At 52.5% G+C, this 13837-nt stretch overlaps 7 protein-coding genes across 7 annotated transcripts; 4 read left to right on the forward strand and 3 right to left on the reverse strand.

The window, feature by feature from the left end:
• Nucleotides 1-172: 172 nt before the first annotated feature.
• On the forward strand, nt 173-2449 carry BD324DRAFT_619163 (hypothetical protein). Its single transcript, XM_022015133.1, has 7 exons — nt 173-648; nt 760-815; nt 879-987; nt 1034-1122; nt 1171-1196; nt 1246-1345; nt 1411-2449. Exons 1-7 carry the CDS (start codon nt 444-446, stop codon nt 2038-2040), a joined length of 1215 nt encoding a protein of 404 aa, XP_021873157.1. The 5' UTR covers nt 173-443; the 3' UTR covers nt 2041-2449.
• A 183-nt stretch (nt 2450-2632) lies between these two features.
• Nucleotides 2633-5409, forward strand: BD324DRAFT_619177 (hypothetical protein). The gene is made up of 11 exons (XM_022015134.1): nt 2633-2824; nt 2894-2981; nt 3040-3115; nt 3182-3280; nt 3348-3474; nt 3523-3932; nt 3981-4077; nt 4127-4209; nt 4256-4328; nt 4376-4462; nt 4507-5409. The coding sequence occupies exons 1-11, from the start codon at nt 2785-2787 to the stop codon at nt 5277-5279; spliced, it is 1953 nt and encodes a 650-aa protein (XP_021873158.1). The 5' UTR covers nt 2633-2784; the 3' UTR covers nt 5280-5409.
• On the reverse strand, nt 5410-6883 carry BD324DRAFT_619182 (Aldo/keto reductase). Its single transcript, XM_022015135.1, has 7 exons — nt 6659-6883; nt 6486-6601; nt 6316-6421; nt 6024-6246; nt 5868-5966; nt 5614-5806; nt 5410-5556 (listed from the first exon to the last, which is right to left on the reverse strand). The coding sequence occupies exons 1-7, from the start codon at nt 6798-6800 to the stop codon at nt 5479-5481; spliced, it is 957 nt and encodes a 318-aa protein (XP_021873159.1). The 5' UTR covers nt 6801-6883; the 3' UTR covers nt 5410-5478.
• A 73-nt stretch (nt 6884-6956) lies between these two features.
• On the forward strand, nt 6957-8007 carry BD324DRAFT_619187 (histone-fold-containing protein). Its single transcript, XM_022015136.1, has 3 exons — nt 6957-7543; nt 7611-7656; nt 7710-8007. The coding sequence occupies exons 1-3, from the start codon at nt 6980-6982 to the stop codon at nt 7967-7969; spliced, it is 870 nt and encodes a 289-aa protein (XP_021873160.1). The 5' UTR covers nt 6957-6979; the 3' UTR covers nt 7970-8007.
• BD324DRAFT_619192 (putative mannosyltransferase) lies at nt 8008-10789 on the reverse strand. Its single transcript, XM_022015137.1, has 8 exons — nt 10391-10789; nt 10227-10333; nt 10018-10172; nt 9799-9958; nt 9452-9744; nt 8940-9401; nt 8399-8884; nt 8008-8344 (listed from the first exon to the last, which is right to left on the reverse strand). The coding sequence occupies exons 1-8, from the start codon at nt 10750-10752 to the stop codon at nt 8096-8098; spliced, it is 2274 nt and encodes a 757-aa protein (XP_021873161.1). The 5' UTR covers nt 10753-10789; the 3' UTR covers nt 8008-8095.
• On the forward strand, nt 10790-11524 carry BD324DRAFT_619194 (hypothetical protein). The gene is made up of 4 exons (XM_022015138.1): nt 10790-11039; nt 11095-11117; nt 11168-11369; nt 11418-11524. The coding sequence occupies exons 1-4, from the start codon at nt 10795-10797 to the stop codon at nt 11482-11484; spliced, it is 537 nt and encodes a 178-aa protein (XP_021873162.1). The 5' UTR covers nt 10790-10794; the 3' UTR covers nt 11485-11524.
• A 661-nt stretch (nt 11525-12185) lies between these two features.
• Nucleotides 12186-13833, reverse strand: BD324DRAFT_619199 (WD40-repeat-containing domain protein). The gene is made up of 6 exons (XM_022015139.1): nt 13686-13833; nt 13545-13630; nt 13285-13487; nt 13051-13233; nt 12885-13012; nt 12186-12831 (listed from the first exon to the last, which is right to left on the reverse strand). Exons 1-6 carry the CDS (start codon nt 13753-13755, stop codon nt 12269-12271), a joined length of 1233 nt encoding a protein of 410 aa, XP_021873163.1. The 5' UTR covers nt 13756-13833; the 3' UTR covers nt 12186-12268.
• Nucleotides 13834-13837: the final 4 nt, after the last annotated feature.

Genomic DNA, 13837 nt, shown 5'->3' on the forward strand with positions numbered 1-13837 from the left:
TTCTGCATGATTCGATGTCATCCTCCTTAAGGCCGAACAGATGCGCACCTGACAAAGACTCACTCACTCACACAGCGATACGGTTCCGCCTACTGTTCACTCTCCCACGGTCGTTGCTCTTCGCCCCCCCTCCCCCAATCCGCAGCGGGTACTCCTTTTTTTTTCCTGGTGTGTTGTGTCCGCGTCTAAACCGCCATTCAGCAGCTCGTAAATAGAAGTAGCTGATCATCAACATCCTCGACACAGTCCTCAAAGGCTTGATCCTGTGTACTCGATAGCGTAGAGTGTGGTGTGTCTTGCAGTAGTGCGATACTCACACGGTCATTCGACGAAGATCAGCTTCATCAAAGCTATCTCTTTTGAAGCATTCCGAAGACGCTCCTCCCCCTTCCCGTACCTATCCTTGAGGTCACCTTCTGCTCGACCCGATCAATCGCTGCTACATGTCTAAACCTAATTTGTTCGCCCCTACGCCCGTGGGCTCTCGACCTGCATCTCCACCACCGGGATACCCTATGGAGTCTGAAACCGATAGAGATAGACGGGACGCCCAGTCGTTGTTGATGAGTCAATTAGGGGGAGCCGATAGAGCCAAGGAGAATGCACAAGGCAGGAACGATGTCGGGCCACCGAGTACGAGAGATCAGGGTGAGTCGATGGATAATCCATGACCCCTGGCACAGCACAAGCGTCTGGTGCCCAGATGCTATGGGATCTGTTTCCGGTGGGACAACCAAGCTGACCCGGAGCGTCGCCTAGCTTTGCCAATTTTGTCGTATTGTGCCGCAAGTATCATGATGACGGTCGTCAATAAGGTGAGCAGAGACATGGTCGTCACAGATCTTTTCCTGCTGCTGATTATCTTAATCCCGCTACAGTACGTCGTCTCCGGAGCCAATTTCACCATGACATTCCTCCTGTTGGCCATTCAATCCAGCGTCTGTGTCCTGGCCGTGTGGTCAGTCAAGCGGATGGGCATGATCAATTGTGAGCTGAAATCTATGTGTCGATGTAACCTGACTCCTCCTGTCAGTCAGAGATTTCGATAAGAACGATGCGAAAGTCTGGCTGCCCGTTTCATCCCTTCTCGTCGCTGTCATATACACTGGATCAAAGTCTCTGGTGAGCTGCAATTTCTTACTGAGATTCCAGCTGACTTTTGCTGCCTAGCAATTCCTGTCTATCCCTGTTTACACGTGAGCGCAGCTTGTACTTTCGGCTCGAGCACCCGCTAAAGTTCCGTAGGATCTTCAAGAACCTGACCATCATCCTCATTGCATATGGCGAGGTATTCATGTTCAACGGTATGGTCACTGGCTTGACACTCGTGTCGTTTGCCCTTATGGTCAGTTAACTCCTGGGATATGAGCGCGCTAGCTCGCTCGCTCGCTAACTTTCGCTCGCCTTCAGGTCGGCTCCTCCATCATCGCCGCGTGGGCCGATATCTCCTCAGCGTTCCGATCTCCCGCGCCTATTGACCCATACACTGGTCTCGAGACGCCCGCTCTCCGAGCGACCATTGGATCCATCAACGCGGGATACATTTGGATGGCCCTGAACTGTCTTGCTTCGGCCGGATACGTCCTGTTCATGCGAAAACGAATCAAGTTGACAGGATTCAAAGATTGGGATTCCATGTTCTACAACAATCTCTTGTCGATCCCAATCTTGGTCGTGGCGAGTATCATCATTGAAGATTGGGGGACGGAATCGTTGGCGAAGAATTTCCCAGCTTCCAATAGGGTCCTCTTACTTTCCGCCATGGCTTTCTCTGGCGCAGCGGCAGTCTTCATCTCGTACTCGACCGCGTGGTGCGTTCGAGTCTGTGGATCAACGACCTATTCAATGGTTGGAGCTTTGAACAAGTTGCCAGTCGCTGCATCTGGCATGCTGTTCTTTGGCGATCCAGTCTCATTCGGGAACGTCTCGGCGATCGGCGTGGGTGGCTTGGCGGGGATAGTGTATGCCGTCGCGAAAACCAATCAAGCTAGAGTCGATGCGGCCAATAGGTCAAGAGTGTTGCCTGGAGGTGGAAGATAGGTGCGAGGGAGAGATTTCTGAAGCGAACGAAGCACAGCAGGTGAAAACCACGGGAGAAGGAACATTGGATCTCACTTCTGCGATTCACTGCTGTCTGCTGTTCGGGAGCCAACGTAACGTAATGCGCTTTCCGGATCCATATTTTAGATGCACATGTGGGTGTTTTGATCAACGCGTCTTTCCCAAATCTTGCGGCAGGTGTCGCATCCCCTACGTACATGACGATGTCCATGAACATCCATCCTTATACGCTATTCCGACTGCATCGTGTCCTGCCGTGATTCAATGCAAGCATTGACCTGACCAACCCAAACCTTGCTGTTCTGGTCAGTGCCTCCTTCGAACACGAAGTAAGTCGCGGCTTGCTACGTCTCTCCCACAATGATCCTTACTCTAGACGACAGTCCTGGACTCCTGGTTACAGACGAAAATCAATCCATTGGCAGCCACAAGGATGTCCTGGCTGATACGTCTGACGTAATACTTCCAGGGCATGACGTGGACTCAATTCGCAGCAATCCGTCGTTATCAATGAACGATTGCCTCATCGCCTCAGGAGACGCATCTAATTGTGCGATCTTCAATTCCATTCATTCAGTCATATCTGTCATTGAACACCGTCTCTCATTATCGCATTTGCGCGAATACCGTTCATCTCAACGAGAGCCCGTCTACCTGAATTGCCGTCACCTAGAGGAAGGAGAGGAAGCGCTCAGAAGCTCCCAAGTCAACTGCTTATCCAGCATGTTTTCAACGGCGACAAACCCCTACGATGATCTCATCAGTGAGTTCCGAATTCCATTTTGGTAGTCGCGAGTGTGTGCGTGCGTGCGTGTTGAAGCCACATCTGCAGCCAAAGCGACCAACGAGAATCTCGCTTCGGAGGACTGGGCACTGAATATGGAAGTTTGCGACAAAGTATCGGGTGATGGCTCCACTGGGTAAAGCTCATCACGTCCCCTCTCCTCATTCATTGCCACTGACTTTTTCGACTTTCAGCGCTCGCAATGCCGTCGGAGCATTGACCAAGCGGTTGACACACCGCAATCCTAGTGTCCAGCTTTACGCTCTCGAGGTGGGCTTTCGCGGTTCGAAATGCCTTTCCCTCTAGCCTCTTGCTCACCCCATTTTGCTTGCGCAGCTTGCCAACACCCTCGCTCAAAACTGCGGAAAGCCATTGATGGAGGAGATGTCTTCACGCAATTGGACAGGTGCATTGGATAGACTCGTAAATGACAGAGTGAGTCGGTTTTCCCCCACGAGCCAGCTGTAGATGCCCCCCTGGAGACTCATCTGTGCCGTGTCAGACGACTGCCAAACCGGTCCAGAAGAAGGCTCTTGGATACATTAAATCATGGGCAAAGCAATTTGAGGATACTGGCGACCGCAATGTGGGAATGATGGGAGAGCTTTATGATCAACTCAGACGTAAGGGTGAGCTAGTGTAGTCGATTCGACGGATCATAGCCTCACACCTCGCAGATCTTCAATTCGACGAACCCGAACCGACCCCGGAATCGCCCGAAGAAGCGCGGAGACGTCAGGAGGACGAAGAGTTGAAGCGAGTCCTGGAGCTCTCCAAGCAAGACAAAGGTGGACGTTCGTCATCTTCGGCTGCCCCCGCCGCAGGTTCCGGCTCCTCATCCTCCTCTGCGAGACCTAACGGCAACGCTTACGCATCGACGTCACGGGTCGAATCTAGCCCACCTCGCCGGATCGAAAGCGAGCTTCCACCCATTCCCGACCTTGAGACCGCGACCCGGGTACGAGCACTGTACACCTTCACGTCGAACGAGATCGGGGAGCTGAATTTCGAAAGGGGAGATGTGATCAAAGTCTTGGATAGAGGATTCAAGGAGTGGTGGAGAGGGGCATGCAACGGGAAGATTGGGGTGAGTTTCTGTACATCTACTGTCATTTTACAGCTCACACGACCCCAGATATTCCCAACCACATATGTCGAGGCTGTTGCGGAGCCATCTGCCAAAGAGTTACAGGACGAAGCGAGAGACGAGGCCCGTGTGTTCGCCTCACTCGGTGAGCCGGGCCGATTGTCACCTATCAGAGGACTGCTGATCCTCGACAGGCCTTGTCGATCAGCTGCTGCAGACCTTGAAATCTGTCGATCCCGCCCGAGGTGACAGGATAGACAACAGGCCTGATATCGAAGTGAGTCTTTCTCGTGAAATTCTGTCTCCCTCGCTCACGGCCTCAGGAAATGTACCAGGCCAGCGTGGCATTGCAAGGACAGATCAATACCCTCATCAAGAAGTACTCGGATCAAAAAGGTCAGTCAGGAGCGTTTGAACCTAATGTCGGCGTTGATGTAGTACAGCCGAACTCGAACACATGAATGCTAACTTTGTGCGAGCTATGCGACAGTACGAGGAGTTGCGAAACGGTTCTCAGCCAGCTCAGCCTCGTGCGTAATATATCCGTGAGCCATGTCAAGCTGACACAGTTCAGAGTATGGCTACCATCCTCCGGCTGGGTACCCACAGCAACCTCAGACGAATCAGTATGCTCAGAATCCCGCACAATCTGCAATCCCAAACCCATGGCAGCAGTCTCAACCTGGACCACACTCGTACGAAAGCGCACCAGATCCTCGCGTGTATCCGGCGGAAGCTCAGCAGTATCAGCAGCAGCCGCCGCCTCAGGAGTATCAGCAATCTCATATCCCGATGCCCATGCCTACTGGCGTATCTGGCGTTGGCGCAGATGTGTCACGTCAATCATCGTACACCTCGCCCACGCGTGAGACCGGACCTCAATACGGTGCTGCTCATCAACCTGCCCCCGGATCTGCACCGCCGCAGAATGGTCAACCCGGACAACCTTTCTACCACCAATACTCTGCTTCGAATTCTTCCTTACATCGAGCCCCGACTGGCGCGCCTGATCTCCCGCCTACCTCTCCTCAACGCCAACCGACACAGACTCGACCTGGAGCAGCCGGTGTTGGATCAGGTATCGCCGCATCTGGTGGGACTGAAGCGGAGAACAAGGCTGCATGGGATGCATATTACGCTCAACAAGCGCAACAGCAGAATTACGGCCAGCAGTCTCATCAACCTGGATATCAGGGCTATCCTGTCGGGCAAGGTCACCCTGGTGGACACGAGGGTCAACAGGGAGCTGGCAACAGAGCTTCGTCGTACGGCGGTCCAGGACTCCAAGCGGGCGGAGTAGATCGTGTGACTTCGGGTATGAACCGGATGTCTGTGCATGGGCAGTGAGGATGAGGGACGCTGTGCCATGAGTACGAACTTGAAGCATCTCGGTCTGCGATGTCTCGCTACCACTTGGTTGTATCGCGAAATGAATATCATGTAGATTTGGAGGAATTGAGATGAGCTCATAGAGATGCATTGGCTTGTACCAAGATGGTGGCCATCATTCATCGCTGATGCCCACGCACACCACAAAGATCGCCGCCTATGACCAGATGGCCATTCGAGGGTCAACCTTGCCGGGATCATTGAACCTGAAATCTTGATCGAGGGCGGTGATGTCCTTGGTAATCGTTGTCAGGTCCTGACCCTCGATTCATTTGTCGTCACCGAGACCCACTTTTAATTCTTTCTCAGTCAGGTCAAAGTCACAGCAAGCGAGATTCTCTGCCAATCGTTCTGAGTGGTTCGACTTTGGGATGACGGCGATGTCTCGTTGGGTCGACCATCGGAGCAGGACTTGCGCTGGAGTCTTCTTGTGAGCTTTACCAGCCGCGACAATGTGCTCTTCCTCGAACAAAGAGCCAATTTTGCTGAAGCAGGTGTGTGTGTCAAGAATATGTCAAAAGTGTGCCACGGCAGGCAAGGGCTCACGGTTGAGGTCCATAAGACGGACCCCCGAAAGAGCTGTAGGCCGTGATGTGGATCTTGTAGGCTTTACAGAGTTGAATCAGTTGCTCTTGTACGAGGAGCCTTGTGAATTAGGACACAGCACTCAGCATCAAGCGATACACACCACCTAGCACTCACGGATGCATCTCGACCTGCAGGACCGCAGGAGGAATCCGCGCATAAGTCATCAAATCGGAAATGAGGACTCCTCGGAAGTTTGAGATTCCAATGTTTCTAGCCTTCTTCTTGTCAACCAGAGATTCCATCACTGCCCAGGTCTTGTAAATCGGTGCGTCCTCCAGGATAATGGTTCCTTTTCCATCATAAGACCATCCGGGAGGATAACGGACTTTCGGATCGACTGGACAGTGTGCCGAGCGGGTCAGCCAGAAGAAGAGAAAGAAGTGGGTTTCGAAAGCAAAACACTTGCCATATTTGACGGCGATCGGGAAATGGATATGGTATAGATCAAAGTAGTCTAAACCCCATAAATCAAGAGACATTTGGCATGCGGGTTCGACCTTATCTTCGGCGTGCTGGTGGTGAGGGGAGAAAAGAAAGAAGAGGAATGAGTGTCCGTCTCAAAGCTGTCTGACGTACGAAATTTGACCACAGCTTGGAAGTGATGAAGAGGTCTTCTCGTTTGACAAGTCCTTCGTCGATAGCTTTCTGGACACCTTGACCAGCTTCTCGCTCATTCCCATAATCTCCAGCACCTAACATCCAGTCAGACACAAGCGCAAACCTTGGCCCAAGGTAAAAGGCCGACTCGCCATCTAACAACCTGTATCCCGCTTTAATCGCTTCGTAAACGGCATCCGCACATCGGTCTTTGGGAATCTGCCATAATCCCAATCCAACCAAGGGCATCTGTTGGCCTGTAGGCTCGAGCTTGACCAAAGGAGTCTTGACCATTCTGCCAGAAGTCGATCAAAGTCAAAAACAAGCTGGATGAGAGAAAGGATGATCGAGTGAAGGGTCCTCGAGGAGAAGCGGTCAGAGTGGAGGATAGAGAGATCTTCTTGTTGAAGGCGGGTGGAGGCGGTTACAGGTGGGGGAAACCACGTGGGAGACCCATAATTCGGGTCCGAAAGATGTCTATTGTGCTTAAAAGGTGTGAGGGAGCTTGCCATACAGACAGTGTCAGTGTTCAGCTCAACGGGATGGCGAGCTCATCCTTTCCATCGTCTATGCAGGCTCAAGAGTATGATCCGGCTCAACATTCGTCCTCGGCTGACCCTTCTGGGACGGTCTCGCCGGCTTCTCTCACTGGGCTGACTGGGATAGAGTCGGCGACAGGTTTGAACACTGAAAAGCTAGGAGAGACCAGTCGACCACAACGGACGACACGCGGACAGCAGAATATGGTCGGTGCAGATTCAGATCAGTCGAAAAAGTCTGTGTCTATGGACGATGCGAACGCTGTGGCCTCGGGAAGCGGGAGTAGGTCCTCTCATTCGACATCGACAAAGCGATCTGCGAAAGCAGCTGCCAGAAAGGAAGCTGCACACCTGCAATCCCAGGATGATCTGAACGAGTTCTTGGAAGAGTTTTGGACGAAGCAAATAACATTGATGGAAGAGGAGGACGTTAGCGCGGGCTATGCTCTGCCTTTGGCGAGGATAAAAAAAGTCATGAAGAGTGATGAGGATGTCAAGGTGAGTGAGTTCCTAACCGGGGGAGAGGTGGGAAAAAGGTTAATGGAGGTCTTCTGTTCTCTCTCAGATGATCTCGGCAGAAGTACCTATCATGTTTTCAAAGGCATGTGAGAGTAAGGCATTCACCCATATCGCCGTGAAACTTGTGCTCAAACGCCGACCTCAGTATTCATCGCGGAACTCACTTGTCGCGCTTGGCTCGTTGCGGAATCACAAAAACGACGAACACTGCAAAAGTCAGACGTGGCCGCTGCGATAGCTTGCTCAGACATGTTCGACTTCTTGATCGATATTGTTCCTCGGGACGACGTTGAAGGGGCAGGAGGCGGCACAGGTGGAGCGGGCACGACCGGTACAGCCAACGGAGCAGATGAGGGCGATGATGGCGACGACGGTGGCGGCGAGGACGAGGATGAGTTGTTGTAAAGGGGCTCATCGTCAGGCTTCTCTTTGCACCAGTCAGTGTCGACAATCATGCATGTTGTATGTGTCTTGATGAATCATTCTACGTCGGGCAAAGTGACTGCCCCCCCAGAACGCGCCAAGGGCACTCTATGCTCTCTTCTTTGCTCTATCAACATTCCTCAATAGACAGTACTCTCCCCATTGCCTGCCAGCTTCCAGCAGGTCTCCCGGTACCCAATATAGTCTAGCCCACCATTGCGAGCCTTCTGCATCGAGGAAAGGCGTACAGAACTCCTTTTGCCATTCAGGAGAAGCTGCCCAATCAGGCTCGAGAGTAGTATGACGTGTGGAAGGCATGTGCGAGGCGACGATATAATCGCATTGCTGAGGTTGGACCTGAATCATACTTGCGTCAATGACCCACAAGAGCAGGGGAAAGGAAACACTCACATAGGTGCCGGGCTCAGCGGATGCCTTGTTCTCGCCATTGAACCTCCCTGGTCTGGAGACTCTTGTTTCGGACCTCGGCCAAACACTGCTGGAGATCGCACTGGCTTCCCATTTACGAGGCATCATGCCGTCGAAATCTGTTCTGACCCACTGGACATTGACGCCTTCAGGAATGAAGTAGCTCGAAGGGTAGCGGTACCATTCTGTACCGTAGCAGAGAGTTATCGGATCATCCATCTTGGCCAGTGGTGAATAATCCCAATCGGGGGTTATCTTCTCCCTTGGTTTCGGCTTGTATCGCAGCGGAATAGGCGAATAGCCGAGGGACGAGAGGATGCCGGGGATAGTGCTGTATTGGAAATGTCGGACAATCTCAAATGGACCGTGATAGAAGTGGTGAAGGGCGAGGACGCGCGAAATGGACAGGAGGGAAGGGATGACAATGCAAAAGAGGGAGAAATTGGAGAACCAGGTGGATTTGGAGGCCTGTAAAAGGGGACTGGTTCAGTTTCTGGCCTCACCGGATCAAGAGCGCACTCACCTGGTAAGGAGATTTTGTGACTTTAATGTATGCGACCTCGGCCCATCCCTTGATCAGATATATCCCTACGGCGGCATTGAAGCACAGTAGAGGATACAAGGGGAACATGAAGCGCTCCTCCTTGTGAGGCTGCAAGCTCATAATCACCAGCCAGAGGTAGAAAGGAGCCAATCGCGTAGCCAGCAAGGTGTACGGGCTGGTCTCCCCTGCCTTTGGAGACATTTGGCTTTTGCCAAGTCGACGATTGTCGACAAAATACGTCACCAGCAGGCCTGGGAGAGAGACAAGTGCAAACGGTAACAGATAGTTGAAGTTGAGGAACAGGTTGGCGAGGTAGTACCACCATGGGGAGATCCCGTACAGATCCGGTCCATTACTCGAGAAGATGTTGTAGAGAACAATGTTGAGCGTCGGGAACGTTTGACGACCATAGGCCCAAGAGTCGATCAAGTACACCGCCGGCTAACGTTCAAATTAGCATCGAGGAGCCGTCAAGTCACAAAGCTACTGACGACGATAGATAGAGAGATGACCACCGCTGAGATCATACTCTGCCAGCGTTTGGCCGTCAAGGTTGACCGGGCACCACCAACGGCAACATCACCGCCAGTCAAGAAAAGATATTCGAAGACCAGCGGAATTCCAATTGCGGCGCTGAATGGCCATCCAACAATCGCTCCAAGAGCAACGAAGAACGTGGCTTTGCGGATCCTGCTGATACCGATGGAGTCTGAAGTCGCGGGGTGGAATGAGTACGAACAAGCCAAGAGAGTAGTGTACATCGTAAATGAGGACGGCAGGAATGCTGGGACGCTTGGTCAGTACGTATGCGATGCAGCTCGTGATATGAGCCACTCGCCTACGCTTGCGCTCCACATGCCAGCAGAGAAGGCCATGGCGAATAAAGTATACCGTCCGACATGCTCGTTGACTGCCTCGACGACTGCGCGGTAGAACTTGGCTTCGCACAGTGACGACACGAGGCCGAGCGATAATCGCAGTGCGAAGAATTGTTGGCGCTGACGAGGAAAGAGTTCAGCAAACGACCGCGTCAGGAAAACGCGGTCGGGGCACTCACCTTGCCGACGCGCAAAATCATCGGAGCCAGATGAGCCAGGGGCCAGTGTAATAAAACGTATGCCCAGCTTCGAATCGCGTACTCAGGCAAGAGCTCCCACGTTTGGAAACCTGAATTATGTCTGAAGTAGTGAAGAGGTTCGAGAAAGTTGAATACTGTTGGAGATTTGAAGTCAGTACAAATGAATGTCAACAGATCGTGTAGCTCACCCTCATCGCAGTCTGATATCAGACTGTACATCGCTCCAGCTGATCTGATCAATAGAAGCATCCTCACAGCAACGGAGAAGGACGGCACGAGCGGGCCTGCTCCGGTCCTGGAAAGGCGGACATAGTTTCAGCAAAAGAAATATGTAGATAAGGTGGCCTCTCACCTGCCCAGCTTATCCTGTAGCAGCCCCTGATGCCTCCTCTTCCAGCTCTGTGGACCTTGAGACCCAAAAACATCCTTCTTGGCGACCTTGCCAGATGGATCCGCTTCGGCGGTAGTCACGGATTGAGGATGGCGTTGACGCAACCCATCTTCAGGAGCTGTGGACATCTTGAAGGGGTAGTTCTCTGTGGTCCTCCTTTTAGTGTGAGCTGGGCGCTCGACGAGATTTTCCGGTGGACAAGAGGCTTGCTTCCCTGTGCACAACAAGCTTGGGGTCAAACGCAAAGAGTGCTCGTGACCAGGTGACCAACAGTAGGAACCTCTTCCTCGGTGGTCCCTCGAGTTGCCGATGTTTCGGCTCATACAGCTTACGAAATTTGAACGATCAATGAAAATCCCTCATACATGGCCTTTGAGGATTTTGACTTTGACTCATCTTCTCGCAAATCGGCCATAACAATGGGGTGGAATCCATTCGGAGGGTCCTCAGAAGCTGGACCATCGAATACCGGATCGTCGTCGAGCGCCGCAACTACCGCTCCCGATCCACCCCGGCCGCTGGACTGGGATACAGTCTACAGGGACGAACTGAGGAATCAAGAGGCGCAGATCCCTACTGTGGATGATGTACCGACCTGTATGAGCCTATTGTGGGTCCGACATTATCAGCTGAGCTCGATATCGAGGCTGATCGATCTCTCGCAGTGACTCATTCTTCAAGTGTTATGGTGATTTGTCTGCCGAGACCTTGTGCCCGAGCGCTTCTGACCCTCTCCAGCTCTGTTTCCCGCTGTGCGAGGCTACTACCGGTATGGCTATGTCAGATCCTGTTCCCACAAATGGGATGACTACAAGTATTGCCTATCCATCAAATCTGAGGATGCAGAGGAGAGGAGACGGCTGTGGATCAAGCGAGTCGCAGAGGGATGGACCAAGCGAAGATTAGAGGGCAGTAGTGAGGACGTGTGGGAGGCAAGGAGGTGCGTGGACGGTCTTATCTCAAGAACCAAATGCTAATTAAAGCGTAGGACCCCGCCGGAAAACTTTCCTCCTCCTTGGCCTGAGGATCTAGGTAATGAACAGGTCACGACGTAGACCCATAGGCGATTCATGTATCATCCACACTCTCACCTTCCAGCATGCTCATCTCGAACAAGGCCCCCTCTCGATTCACTCTTAGTAATTCCTCTCTTGAGCATGGTCGCTTCTCCCAAGTACTATGTTCATTTCTTCCCCTCTGCGGCATCACCGTTCGCGTCAACATGCTCGTTCACATTCTCCTTGCCTCCACCGGTTCCCTGCTTTTTCTTTGATCCCTTACCGTGCTGACCGTTCTCATTCGCAAGCTGTTCTTGCCTCTTGGCCTCCTTCTTATCCTTCTTGGACATGTGTTGCGTCTAGTAACTGTCAGGACATGCTATGAAACACAAGACTCCAACGCGTTCTTTTCCCCCAGACTTACGCTTTCTCTGCCCATGATGATGCCACGACCGGAGAGGGAGTGAACGAAGAGTGGATGTTGAAGACAATGATATGGGTGATAAAACGCCCGGTGGCGACGGGACTGAATAGTGAAGAGGCAGCCTGGACCTGCTTAGTCTTATATACGCGTTATGGCTCCATTGAGAATGTTCTGGGAGTAAAAAGGATCGATAAAGGCTCCACTGCAGCGCATATGAGAGAAGGGAGGGCAGAGAGCTTGAAAGCAGCGACATGAAGCGCCTTCGATTGAGACACATCTCTGAGGTCGGGGCATGGGACAGGTCAATGTCAGATGGTTTGTCCTCATTCATCGTGACCGCCAGCCAAGAAATGACCAATTTCATATATGACGACACCTACGGATCCTCATCGGAAATGGAGCAAAATGCTCATGAATCTACATGGACAGTCCGCTCATTTTGCCTGCGAGACCCCCGGCCTTGCCAGCTCCACTGATTGGCCAAACGACCAACTTGCCATCTTTGCCCGCTGTCGAGACCTTTGTGACTTCTCCTCCTTGACCCCATTCATAAGGTTCGACCCAAGTGATCGAGTTCTGATGGACGGTCTTGAGAAGTCCATCCGCACCTACAGGAGTGAGTCCAGCAACGTTGGAAGCAGTCGAAGATTTAGACTGTCCCTTTGTGTCTGCAGATCGGAAGTGGGCAAATGCTTCGTTGTTGAGTCTTCCGACACCTCCCGAAGAGACTCGGTTGCCAGTCGAGGAGGGAGTCAACTTTGAGGCATTGTTGGGATCGTCGAGAGATTGAGAGAGAGTCCATCCGTCGCTTGAGCCAGAGTAGACAACAGGCTGGCAGTCGTGTCCCGCAGCGATGAGAGACGATTCAGAAACGAACGACAAGGCCAGGTATGGGAGTGAAGGGCATCGGACCGAGATGTGCGCGGCAGGTGGCTCGCCAGGTGCAGATGGGTACACGATGCTGATCGTCGAGTCGTGGCCTAGGTGAGGGATTCAGTAACGATCCTGCTCGCAGGTGTACGGCATTACTCACTAACATAAGCCAACACGTCTCCCGAAGGTGAGAACGCCACGTCGTGAATCCATCCTCCGCTAGGACTGGAGAACTCTCCACAAATGGTTCCGAAGGGCAATCGATCACCCCAGACTGTGGGCTCAGGTCTGAAACGTGAGCGGACTGCTGGCGCCATCTAGCTCACTTGGCATCAACACCCTTGATGAACGCCGAAAAGACGTAGGCTTTAGCGTCGGCCGCTCCGGCTGCGAGCAGGACATTGTTGGGGTGCCAGTCCAATGACAAGACGGTGGAACGAAGGGGCTTCTTGATGTGTTTTGAGACCCACCAATTGTTCTCCTCGTCAAAAGAGCAGATAGCAATAGTTCTGATTCAAGACGTCAGGGCTTCAAACCAGTTGCAAAAAAGCTGGACACACCTCGCACCGCTGCCAACCGCAAACTTGTCTTCCTTTGGACTCCACTTGACGCAAGTCGCAGCTCGGTTGATACGCAGCAAAACCAGCATGGGTTTCCAGATGCCATCGGTCAATGTCCATACATAAGCATTTCGGTCCTGAGAGCAAGTGACGATCTGATTCGTCTGAGGTGCCCAAGAGATAGCAGTAATGAGCTTGTCGTGCTGCGGGGAGAATATCGTGATTAGCCTCGGAAATGGCAGTTGGGAGGGTAAACCCACCTCGGCCAACGTTGTCTCAAGATTCCATGAGTCTCCTGATCGCTTATAGATCTGAGCTTCGTTATTGTTTGGACTGACAGCGACCTCTGCAGATGGGGATCAGCTAGGCTTTCAACGGACCACCCCGGGCTTATGACCTACGAGTCCTGTCTGGACCGAAAGCCACTCCGGTCAAGGGAGAAAAGGAGAGTTGGAATTGTTCCGCGGACATGGTGGCAATGATGAGCTTCCAAGAGGACTCTAGCAGTCTACTCTCAGTGGTAGAATGATTGAGGGGGTGGATGATAGGAACC

Source organism: Kockovaella imperatae (genome assembly GCF_002102565.1).
Source record: "Kockovaella imperatae strain NRRL Y-17943 chromosome Unknown BD324scaffold_3, whole genome shotgun sequence".
NCBI lineage: Eukaryota > Fungi > Basidiomycota > Tremellomycetes > Tremellales > Cuniculitremaceae > Kockovaella > Kockovaella imperatae.

What these genes read in the sequence shown, in the direction of transcription:
- BD324DRAFT_619182 (XM_022015135.1), bottom strand. Translation starts at nt 6,800, where the DNA reads ATGGTCAAGACTCCTTTGGTCAAGCTCGAGCCTACAGGCCAACAGATG. An exon ending in GGGATACAGGTTGTTAGATG is followed by an intron (nt 6,602 to 6,658) that starts GCGAGTCGGCCT and finishes ACTGGATGTTAG; the next exon opens with GTGCTGGAGATTATGGGAAT. An exon ending in CTGCAGGTCGAGATGCATCC is followed by an intron (nt 5,967 to 6,023) that starts GTGAGTGCTAGG and finishes CTAATTCACAAG; the next exon opens with GCTCCTCGTACAAGAGCAAC.
- BD324DRAFT_619163 (XM_022015133.1), top strand. Translation starts at nt 444, where the DNA reads ATGTCTAAACCTAATTTGTTCGCCCCTACGCCCGTGGGCTCTCGACCT. An exon ending in TGATGACGGTCGTCAATAAG is followed by an intron (nt 816 to 878) that starts GTGAGCAGAGAC and finishes ATCCCGCTACAG; the next exon opens with TACGTCGTCTCCGGAGCCAA. An exon ending in ACACTGGATCAAAGTCTCTG is followed by an intron (nt 1,123 to 1,170) that starts GTGAGCTGCAAT and finishes TTTGCTGCCTAG; the next exon opens with CAATTCCTGTCTATCCCTGT.
- BD324DRAFT_619199 (XM_022015139.1), bottom strand. Translation starts at nt 13,755, where the DNA reads ATGTCCGCGGAACAATTCCAACTCTCCTTTTCTCCCTTGACCGGAGTG. An exon ending in TTGAGACAACGTTGGCCGAG is followed by an intron (nt 13,488 to 13,544) that starts GTGGGTTTACCC and finishes TTCTCCCCGCAG; the next exon opens with CACGACAAGCTCATTACTGC. An exon ending in GCGGTTGGCAGCGGTGCGAG is followed by an intron (nt 13,234 to 13,284) that starts GTGTGTCCAGCT and finishes GTCTTGAATCAG; the next exon opens with AACTATTGCTATCTGCTCTT.
- BD324DRAFT_619194 (XM_022015138.1), top strand. Translation starts at nt 10,795, where the DNA reads ATGGCCTTTGAGGATTTTGACTTTGACTCATCTTCTCGCAAATCGGCC. An exon ending in CTCATTCTTCAAGTGTTATG is followed by an intron (nt 11,118 to 11,167) that starts GTGATTTGTCTG and finishes GACCCTCTCCAG; the next exon opens with CTCTGTTTCCCGCTGTGCGA. An exon ending in GACGTGTGGGAGGCAAGGAG is followed by an intron (nt 11,370 to 11,417) that starts GTGCGTGGACGG and finishes ATTAAAGCGTAG; the next exon opens with GACCCCGCCGGAAAACTTTC.
- BD324DRAFT_619192 (XM_022015137.1), bottom strand. Translation starts at nt 10,752, where the DNA reads ATGAGCCGAAACATCGGCAACTCGAGGGACCACCGAGGAAGAGGTTCC. An exon ending in TGATTTTGCGCGTCGGCAAG is followed by an intron (nt 9,959 to 10,017) that starts GTGAGTGCCCCG and finishes TTTCCTCGTCAG; the next exon opens with CGCCAACAATTCTTCGCACT. An exon ending in CATGTGGAGCGCAAGCGTAG is followed by an intron (nt 9,745 to 9,798) that starts GCGAGTGGCTCA and finishes CAAGCGTCCCAG; the next exon opens with CATTCCTGCCGTCCTCATTT.
- BD324DRAFT_619177 (XM_022015134.1), top strand. Translation starts at nt 2,785, where the DNA reads ATGTTTTCAACGGCGACAAACCCCTACGATGATCTCATCA. An exon ending in ACAACAGGCCTGATATCGAA is followed by an intron (nt 4,210 to 4,255) that starts GTGAGTCTTTCT and finishes TCACGGCCTCAG; the next exon opens with GAAATGTACCAGGCCAGCGT. An exon ending in TTCTCAGCCAGCTCAGCCTC is followed by an intron (nt 4,463 to 4,506) that starts GTGCGTAATATA and finishes GACACAGTTCAG; the next exon opens with AGTATGGCTACCATCCTCCG.
- BD324DRAFT_619187 (XM_022015136.1), top strand. Translation starts at nt 6,980, where the DNA reads ATGTCTATTGTGCTTAAAAGGTGTGAGGGAGCTTGCCATACAGACAGT. An exon ending in AGAGTGATGAGGATGTCAAG is followed by an intron (nt 7,544 to 7,610) that starts GTGAGTGAGTTC and finishes GTTCTCTCTCAG; the next exon opens with ATGATCTCGGCAGAAGTACC. An exon ending in GTTTTCAAAGGCATGTGAGA is followed by an intron (nt 7,657 to 7,709) that starts GTAAGGCATTCA and finishes CGCCGACCTCAG; the next exon opens with TATTCATCGCGGAACTCACT.